Source organism: Poecilia formosa, unplaced genomic scaffold (genome assembly GCF_000485575.1).
Source record: "Poecilia formosa unplaced genomic scaffold, Poecilia_formosa-5.1.2 Scaffold348, whole genome shotgun sequence".
NCBI classification, from domain to species: Eukaryota; Metazoa; Chordata; class Actinopteri; order Cyprinodontiformes; family Poeciliidae; genus Poecilia; species Poecilia formosa.
In genome coordinates, this window is record NW_006800287.1 from 248,606 (window position 1) to 258,504 (window position 9,899).

At 39.0% G+C, this 9,899-nt stretch overlaps 1 protein-coding gene and 1 long non-coding RNA gene across 3 annotated transcripts in view; one reads left to right on the forward strand and one right to left on the reverse strand.

Moving 5' to 3' along the window:
• The window catches only part of nhlrc2 (NHL repeat containing 2), a 39,459-nt gene that overhangs the window by 11,340 nt on the left and 18,220 nt on the right, over positions 1-9,899 (reverse strand). For both annotated transcript variants that reach the window (XM_007574284.2, XM_007574283.2), the window contains exons 4-8: positions 8,458-8,866; positions 6,933-7,054; positions 6,716-6,845; positions 5,333-5,426; positions 3,980-4,211 (exon numbers count right to left, since the gene is read on the reverse strand). In XM_007574284.2, the coding sequence (XP_007574346.1) occupies positions 3,980-4,211; positions 5,333-5,426; positions 6,716-6,845; positions 6,933-7,054; positions 8,458-8,866 (987 nt within the window). The remainder of the gene's footprint in view (positions 1-3,979; positions 4,212-5,332; positions 5,427-6,715; positions 6,846-6,932; positions 7,055-8,457; positions 8,867-9,899) is intronic.
• LOC107833235 (uncharacterized) lies at positions 325-1,008 on the forward strand. The gene is made up of 2 exons (XR_001658952.1): positions 325-430; positions 705-1,008. It is a non-coding gene; the product is annotated as an uncharacterized LOC107833235 (long non-coding RNA).

Consider the following 9,899-nt stretch of genomic DNA (forward strand, 5'->3'; position numbering starts at 1 on the left):
AAGTAAAGTCTGATTGCTTGTGTTGGCTGATTTTCTGCTCCGTGTGCGGTACAAATTTGATCCATTTTCAACAATTGGTAGCAGAGGATGGTTTTGTGCTGAGACACGAGCAGAGATTGAACAGGCCGTTCAGGCGCAGCCTGCCGGAAGCAGTGCTCTGGTGTTGGGCCCACATAAAAAGGTAAGGAACATTTTCCTTAACAGACACCATTGCATTGTTTCTGTTGGGTTGTCTAAATTCCAGAAATCAGCTGTGCTTTGTATTGCTTTCTTCTTAAACCTCTGAATTCCAGCTATTGATTGTTGTTAGACTGTGTGTTACTGAGTTGTCCGAAGTTGTCAACTATTGTTCGATTGTCAGCTGTTGTTCGTACTGCTTTTGATTTGTTTGTCTAAAGGCTTTCGAGTTATTCATAGGAGTAAGGTTAAGGTTAGTTAAATAGTTAATAGTCAAAGTAAAAGGTCGATTGGCTAGGTTGCAGAGGGAGGTCGCTGTCCCCGGCTTTTCCCGGACGCGGGGAAGGTAAAGGCGAGGTTTTGTCGGTTTTATCCTTGGGGAGTTCTGCCCCCTAAAAAGAACGCGTTAGCCAATCTGTGACTTGCTCAAGAAACACAAAAGTGTTGAGAGGGGTCCACCATAGGAAAAAAGATAAGAGAATAAAGAGAAAGGTTGATCGCGATCTGTTCCTCTGTAGTGAAATAAGTGATAAGAGAGGACATCATAGGAGCTGAAAAGCGTGGATCCATTTCTGTGTATCTGTCAGCTGTGTGTGTGTCTGTCAGCTGTGTGTGTGTGTGTGAGCGTCTGCCGCTGAGCAGACTTTGCGTGTTTAAATGCACTCTCCTTCGTTTATTGCAATATCTTTTAAAACCATGGTAAACATTCGGGAATTATAATCTGTGGGAAGTTTCTTTATTTCATCTGTGGTCTTTGATTTTTCTCGCCGCCGCGCGAGAAAATCTTTCTGCTGTGTGTGATTTCCTCGCCGCTGAGCGAGCAAAAAAAAAGGGGAAAAGAGAAAAGAAGTGATTTCGGGCCTAAATTTTGAACCTAAACAAATGGAGGGTGGCGGGGGGCTGGCCGTGGACGTAGAGGCATGGGACGGGGCCGCGGAGTACGGGGTGCATGGTCGCAGGCTGGGAGACGTGATGTGTGCTACAACTGTGGCAGTACTGGACATTGGGCCTACGACTGCTGGGTGACAGAGCCAGCTGTTCCTCCACAAGGCCAACCAGGTATGATACCCCACAACCCAGGTGTCATCCCCGCACCACAGGGACCCGGACAATACTCTCAGTGGGATGCGGACCCCACTCAGGGTAACTACTGACACACCCCTGAGAACCCCACAGACAGCGTGGGCACCGCAGACCCCATGCTGTCAGCCACGGTGGAGGGGAGGAACACAGACTTCCTGGTCGACACCGGTGCCACACATTCCACACTGAACTCTGCCCCCCTCTTTGTCTGTCATCACGAACAGTATCTTTAACAGGGTTCTCAGGGACTGAACAGAGTCTGCCATTCACTACGCCTTTGTCCTTCACATTGGGTAATCAGCACATGAAACATTCCTTCGTGAGTTCTCCCACAACTCCAGTTAATTTACTAGGCAGAGACTTACTGATAAAAATGGGAGCTACAGTGTTGTGTTCCGCTGATGGACTAACTGTTGCATTTCCTGATGGCACCTCCCTACGCTGTGGAAATTTTCACACAGATGGACAGTTTCTCATGCGGCCTGNCAATCAGTGATTTCTGATCAGTAAGATTAATTATATTTCCTCATTAGGTGGGTTCAATAATCGAGACATGAAACTGCCTCTCTGCCTCTCAAGGTCTTAAATTTTATAAAAAGTGACTTTAAAGCTCACATCTCTGTACAAATGTCAATAAAAGTTATAGTTCTTGAGTTCAAGAGAACTCACTCAAGTTACTGTGAGTTCGGGTAATATTTCAAGTGTACAGAATCCTCAGTAAATTGTCTTATGCTTCGGAGCTCTTTGTTATGGGACAATGCATAAAAGCCAAAAATGAAATGCAGCTTAAATTGCTGGAAAACATTACAACCCCAAAAGTTGTTTTTTCAGGCGCTGCTTCAGCAGGAAAACAAGCGAGTCTGTGTTTGTCTGTTTGTGAGCTTTTTTGTTTTAAATCAATACCTTCTATTTATGGAGGGAACAACCCTGAATCCTTGTGATTGCCTACGGCTTACAAAGATTTCTACAAAAGCTTCCTTCAAAATGGTGTAAATAATTTTTTTAAAAGCTGGAAATGTTTGCGATTGATGTGTAACTTTTACAGCTTTTCAAGGCTGGAGGCACAAACCATTATATCACCGATAAAAACAATTATCATTTATGATGTTTCTGCTTCCATCAGGACGACGCTCTTTTGCTTTCGTTTTTTTGAAGTTGTGTGAAAAGTTTTCTTTTATTGAAATCACTTCTCAACAGATAAAGTAAAAACTTACCCCCTTAAAAAATGAAAGAAAGAGATCAATGAATTACGGATGCAACAAACGATTATTTTAATTATCAATTAATTGGTTATTCTGATGATTAATTGGATTAAAACATTGGAACATTCTGCAGATTTTTCATTTAAACCGATTTTTTAATAAAATATTAAAAATACACTAAAAGATACATACACAAAAATAATTTTAAATACGAAAATAAACATTCTGCTGCCTAAAAGGCAATAAAAGCATTTGCTACTGTTTGTAGGAAAAGATGAATCACTAGGTAAAAATATAGTTACTTACGAACATCAACATTTGAAAAACTCAAATCTTTATTCTTAACTTAATACTAAATTATTAAAAGTTAACCCTAACCCTTTTCGTTCAAAAAATTATGTCAACATGGGACATGTTCATTTTAAACTGTAAATTAAACAAACAAAAAAATAAAGTGTAGAGCACTTATTTTCTGTATTAACCCGATTAATAATTCGAAAAGCAAACGGTGCTTATGAGATTTTTTTTTTAATGTCGTTTTATCTTAAATGCAAAATGTATATATATATTTGTTTAACTTTGGCTTACTCACTGCTCTGAATATGTTGTTCTTTCAACAAATTGCCCCTTTTTTGAGTCAGTACTTCAGTGAACATTTAATAAATTACTAAATTAGTCGATGGTTATTTCAATAATTGATTCATCACAATTATGACTCGTTTCAACCCTACAATAGATTCTTTTGGTTAAATGTGTGAACTGTCTTTGTTCGCCTCAGGTCCAATTTGTTGATTTCATAACAGAGACACCGAGGTACCAAAAGAGAAAATTGTTACAGGCAGCAGCAGGAAAAAAAGAGGGAGCAGCTGACAGTTACTGGTTGCTATGGTAAAAAGGGGGAGGAGCTGACAGTTACTGGTTGCTATGGTAATAAGGGGGAGGAGCTGACAGTTACTGGTTGCTACGGTAACCACAAGAGCAGCGCGGCCCAACTGACTAACAAGTAAATGTCAGGAGGAGAAATAACTGAAATAACTTTCACTTCAACAACTGTTTCACTGTTTGACTTCAAAATTAATTTGAAGAAAATAAACCAATTCTGACAATATTCAGATCTACAACATTGTTAAAATAAAACCATTTTTACCATTCGCTATATAGTAAATTGCATTAGTTAGTCAATATAACATTCACCATATAGTAAATAGTATATTTACTTCACAGTAAATAGTACTACCATTTATATACAATGATGGTATTTACTGTAATGGTATATTTACAATATAGTAACTATTAAATGGTGAATGTTATACAGACTAATATATCTTTACTATATAGTAATATATTTACTTACTACGTAGTAAATTACAATATATTAAATGGTATACCATGAAGTAAATATACCATTTACTACATAATCACACACATCTACCATATAGTAAATGGTAAAAAAATTTTTTTTTTTTAAATCACTGCTGTTGTTTTATTCCTTTATTTGTTGCGTGTTTTGAACCCACCAGCGGGTCCCTCTCTCCTCCAACCAAATGCTTGACGGCTCCGTCCTTCAGGGCCAGACTGCGGATGGAGCTGCTTTCGCTGTCGGCCACATACAGGCAGCTCCAGGGCTCCTCTGCAGCCAGAGCCAGGCCTGACGGCTGGGCGAAGCTCGCCTTGTGAGGGTAGGCGTTGTTCCGGTTCTCCTCGCTGCCGCTGCCCGCCCATCGCACGCACGTTCCCGCCTTGGAGTCACTGTTGCAATTGTACACAAAAACAAATTGATTCCCTGCCTACAATAACACAGAGCTGTAAACAATTTTTTTATTCTGTTTTTACTTAAAGGTGAAATAAATTTAAAGATAACTTGAATAGGCCCAATATGACACAATATGGATTTCATGTTTCAAATTAAAAGCAACTAGGGCTGGGTAGTATGGCATTAAAAAATAAATATCTCTGATTTCTTCATATCAGATTCGATTTTAGTCCATTTTTTTCTTGCTTCTTTCTCTAAAAGATGCATTACAAATGACAGAACACATTTTCAAAAGATTACCTACTTCAATAATTCATTCTGAGAGTTATACAACAGTTTTAGGGACTGGCTACAATAATTTTAAATTGCCGACATCTGCCATCAAGCATTTGCAATAACTGGAAATCAAGATTTTTAAATCGTGTAGATGGATTTTGGCCCACTCTTCTGTGCATAGCTGCTCTAATTCAGCCACACTGGAGTGGTTCCAACAAAGAACAACCTGCTTAAGGTCATGCAATGAAATTTCAATCCAATGACGTTGGCATTTGTCAAGGTTGGTTTGGATAGTTTCCCCAAAATAAATGCATTGCGTGGCCAAAAACAGTCGATACCAAAAACACACTTTCTACAACTTTGTTGGACTTCTAGCAGTCACTGTTTCAATAAGCTTCACAAGACTTATTTCCATCCAGCGTTGCAACCATTTTTTGTTACTTCCAGTTTTTAATAATGCGTTGGACAGTTCTTAACCCAATTTTAGCAGTTTCTCCAATCTTTGCTTGATGCAAACCAATGATTTGACCCTTTTTAGACCAACATCTTTTCCACAAACACAGGATGTGGTTGTGAAATTAGGAGTCCCACACCCATTTCCTTAGTTAAGTCCAGGTGGTGATTATTTTTGGCCAAACTGTGTAAATTCCTCATTCGAAAATTGCTTTTTTTGGTAATTATGCAAGTTGGATTTATTTGAGGATTTGAATTTGTCCAAGTGTAGCACAAAAAGCAGCAGAGAACCGTAAGTACCGAATACTTTCTCTCAGCACTGTCTGTGCTTAAAATAGAGTTATTAGTGTCTTTTTAGCGGATATGGGATGGTGACCAGGTCTCTCACCCTCCTTTGGGCAGCTTTCCATCCTCCAGGAACAAAGCCCAGATCTGATGGGTCCCTGCCATGGCTATCCACAGCACGTTGTCTTCAGCACCGCCTACACATAAGATTAAACCCCAAAACCAAAAAAGAAAAACACATAAAAAAAAGCTGTAAATTTGGACACCAAGGATGAGTGTTTGACATTACTAAGAAAGCAAATACTTTCAACCAAATGCAGTTCCTCTCATAAAAAGTAAAATGTATGTCTAGATTTTTTCTTTTCCTCTTTTAACAAACCTTATTAGCTAAACTAAAATAGATATTTTTTTGGTAACACTTTATTTCAAAAAGTGTGCATGAGATTGGCGTAACTGTCACAAACATGAACACCTGTTATGAACATGAAGAAGTCTTTGTAAATGTTTGACTGATGTAATGAAGTGTGATTTAGTAAATAATTACATTTTTGATGAAAAGTTGACACTTTAAATTCAACTTTAAATGCAACTCTGCATTAAAAATGTAATTATTTACCGAATTACACGTCACCACAACAGTAATAAACATTCATGAAGACTCTTTCGTGTTCATAAATGGTGTTATGTCATTCATGTCAATGTCATGCCAGTCTTATGCACACGCCTTCAAATAAAGTGTCACGTTATTATTTGTCAATACTCCATGTTTTTTATGCCATTCTTTGTCCTAAGACACCAAATTTTGTTTTCTCAATTGGTAAAACACAAAACATCAAATATTTTCTGAAAATGAGAGGCAAAGCAGAATTGGGATGAAATAATCACAGACTAAATAACTAAACAATGACACCTCAGATTTACATAATGGTTAACATTAGTTTCCAAAAGGTTCTGCTCATAAAAGTGTAGCAAAAATGTAATAAATATAGATTATTTATGCACTATTTTCACATTTCCAGACAGTCTTCAGAAACAGTAAAGTAAAAACAGGGAGATTTGAAAATAGTTGTCTTGTTCCTTGATCCTTTCTGATATCTGCAACGCTGAGAAATGGAGGCATAAGGAGAACTTCACGATTGATTTCATATCTACACGTAATGAATGAATCACACGCCCTTCATGAACCCATCTGAAAGGCAGAATATAAATCTCAAAGTGGTCACTTCCAACTGCTAACAGATTTTTTTTTTTCGCTTCACCTTCAACTATCTGCATGAAACCTGATCTGCAAAGTAACAGGGCTTGATAAAGTCTAGACAATATGAGAGATCAAATGGATTTAGGAATAATTGATGGATGGGAAGTGTGTGGAGGGAATACAGAATCAGGACAGAGGGGAATCTGTCTGGCAAGCAATAAGAGAAAGGTCAAAAGAAGAGAAGGAGAAAAAAAAAACATACCCGTCAACTTCCAGGCAAAAACTCACCGGCAGTCCCAAGCGTCACATCCCACGGAGAGCTGATTGGCTGCTGGGGTCCCATAGCCCCGCCCTCTTTGTCTGTCCCCTGTGTCCCTACGCCAGCGAGAGTGCTGACTCGTCCCTGCACCAGGTCAACCTACAAAAGAAAGCAGAAAAGCAAAAGTTTCCATGCAAACATCATCACAAACAGCTTTCCAAGGATGGAGATGGAGACGGGCGCTACCTTTCGAATCAGGTGGTTTTCAGTGTCGGCCACATACACAACGTCTCCTTTGATGGCGACGCCCTGTGGGGAGTTGAAGGAAGCTTCGGACAGGTCGCCATCTTGTCTGCCTCTTTCAGGTCCTGTAGCAGAAGAGCCACAGTTAATTCACAGAGAATGACTTCTCCTTAAAACGGGGAAATGCAACCTTTATTAAAAAATAGCGCATACATATTTGTTAAAACTGATAATCTGTGAAAAAAGTCAAATTCCTGTTCCTAATCCCAGTGCTAACCACAGAAATACACATCTCAGTCAAAAACAACCAATCAGAGCCAGAAGGAGAGTCTTGGCACTGTCAATCATTCTCATGTACGCGCCTCTCAAAGTCTCCCACTTGCTCTCTGCAACTACAGCTTTTCTCCGTCAGCAGACGCTGTCATGAATACTCATGCTAGTTAGCATAGCCTCTGATGACAGCGGATAAACAGTTTTCCTGGGACAGTAAGTTGTTTCTCTGTCATTAGCACGCTGAGCAGCACATACACAAGTTTACTGACAGCACAAAGACCTTCATCTTGGCTCTGATTTGTTGTTTTTAGGAGGAGGTGGAGGAGCTCAATCTTTTGAGCTCCTCCACCTCAAAAGAGCTGTCAGGGGAGGACATAGTGACTGTTTTTTTTATTTATTTATTTATTTTTTTAATAAAAATTAAAAATCCCAGAAACTGGTTGAACCATGTGTGATTTTCATCTTACAATTATGCACAACAAAGAGGTGATCTTTTTCAAAACCCGTTGACATTTCAGGTTGCAACATAAAAATAAGGGGTTGTGCAAAACTTGTGGACGTAATTACTACATTGCTAATTAGCAGGTGGCAGTTTCTTCTAAATCTCTCCACAAAGATGAGGTAAATCAACACAAAAATAAACTCTGTCCTTTACTTTCTTTTCTCGGTTGTTCACACTTAGGTCAGTGCCAAAATGGCAGCATGTTCTCGTCTCCACTGCTGCCAACCGTTCTGCTCATCTGAGGCCAGCACAGTCTACCATGTGGTTCCATTGAGAGGCACTGAGGCAGAAGCCCCACCTCCCCATCGCTAAAATATTCTCAATTATTGCTCATTATCTGTCAAATTTTTGCTACAGCATCAGAAATTTACCAGTATTTCTATATATGCTGACTTTACTGCACATGTGCATTCATCTGTACCTCTACTTTCGGATCTCTCTACTGTTTTGCACATAAAGATTGAAATTTTTGGCAATTTTTCCTCTGCAAAATAGCTCCAGATCACTCGGCTGGATGATGAGAAATTGTCAAGCCTTTCCTGGGAATCTCAAATAGATTAGAATCTGGTCTTTGACTAGGTCATTTTTATGCATTAATATGCTTCCATTTAGGGTCCAACTTTTCAGATATTTGTAAAAAAAAAAATTTAAAAAAATGGATCATTTCAGTTCACAATTATGCTCTACACATAAAATCCCATTAAAATAAATGAAAGCTTCTGGTTTTAACGACGCAAAACTGAGACTGCGTACCTCCTACAACATGTAGCTGCTCTCCAGTGGTGGAAGAAACCACCAGGATTCTGTGATGACCCGTGTCGGCTATCGCCAGCTTCTTGTTGCCCTGATCCACCGCCACCTTCCCGGGAAAGGAAAGGATGCTGGAAGGCAACGAGTCCCTGTACAGCTTGATCCCCACCGAGTGCGTCTTCAGTTGGCCCTGTTCCCGATAATATCGGAGCGCGCCGTCTGCGAAAAGAGTCAGGCGCTCGCTGTGGCCTTCGCCCACCAGGGAGAAGAGCAAGTTGCCGCGTGGCCCCAGCAGGACCAGTGTGGGCCAGCAGGAGACCTCCAGTTCGTGCCAGAGAGTCGCCTCGTCGTCGTTGACCACTGGGTGGCAGATGTCGTAGCGGAGCACGGCGCTCTGGATGTTGTCCAGGACCTGTGGAGGTTCAGAAACAGGCACAAAGTGAGTAAAAGATGAAATCCGTACTGGGAAATTATTTATTTTATCTACGCTTCATAGATACTGTGAATATTTCAGCTTTCTTTCTGGTCATACACTGATTAAAACTTGATGGTAGCTGAAGGCTAAGTTGATAATTTAAATTAAAATTACGCAACATTGTCATCTTAAGCTGAGTTGAAATTAGAGTCATTTTTTATTATAGACAAACTGAAGGCCAGAGGGCCAAATCCGGCCCACCCTAACTTTTTATGTAGCCCTCTAGACTCTAGAGAGACACATAAATGTTATCAATCAAATCAGTTTTTTAAGACATAATATTTTTATTTGTCATTATATTTCTACAACATACCAAAATTGCAGTGGTAAAAAAAAAATTGTCAAAAGCTCCGATCCGCTGCATAGCAACATTTTTTATCTACATTCTGCCAAATTATATTAATGTGAAAAATGTTCAATGTTATTTAGCTTTAAGAAAATGGATAAACACTTATGTATTTATATTTTAACAGTTTAATCTGTAGTTTTATTAATATATTTTTCCACAAATGGAAACAACTGTTATTGGTGAGTTTGACATTCCTGATTTAGGGATAAAACGAGGATTAATGAGGTTTCACTTAAAGTTTAAATCCAGGCAGTATGATGAGAGGTAGGAATTTATTAAAGCAATTATTGTAATAAAATACTCAAAGTTATAAAAGCAAGAATGCAAGAGGAATATTTCACCATAAATTTGTTGGTTTTATCTCTAATATTCACATTTCTACTGGTTAAAAAGATTTATTTGATTTATTATAATGAAGCATCCCCCATAATTATCTAACCTTTAGTAAAAAAAAATGGCTAATAGGCCTTAAAATAAGGGTTACCTATATGATACCTTTCATTTGAGAAGATTTATTCAGTGGAGGAAAAATCCACTGCTCTTAACAAAAATACAGGTGCCACTTATTGGCTCCCCTGCTGTTAATGCTTTGTACACCGATCAGGCACAACATTACGACCA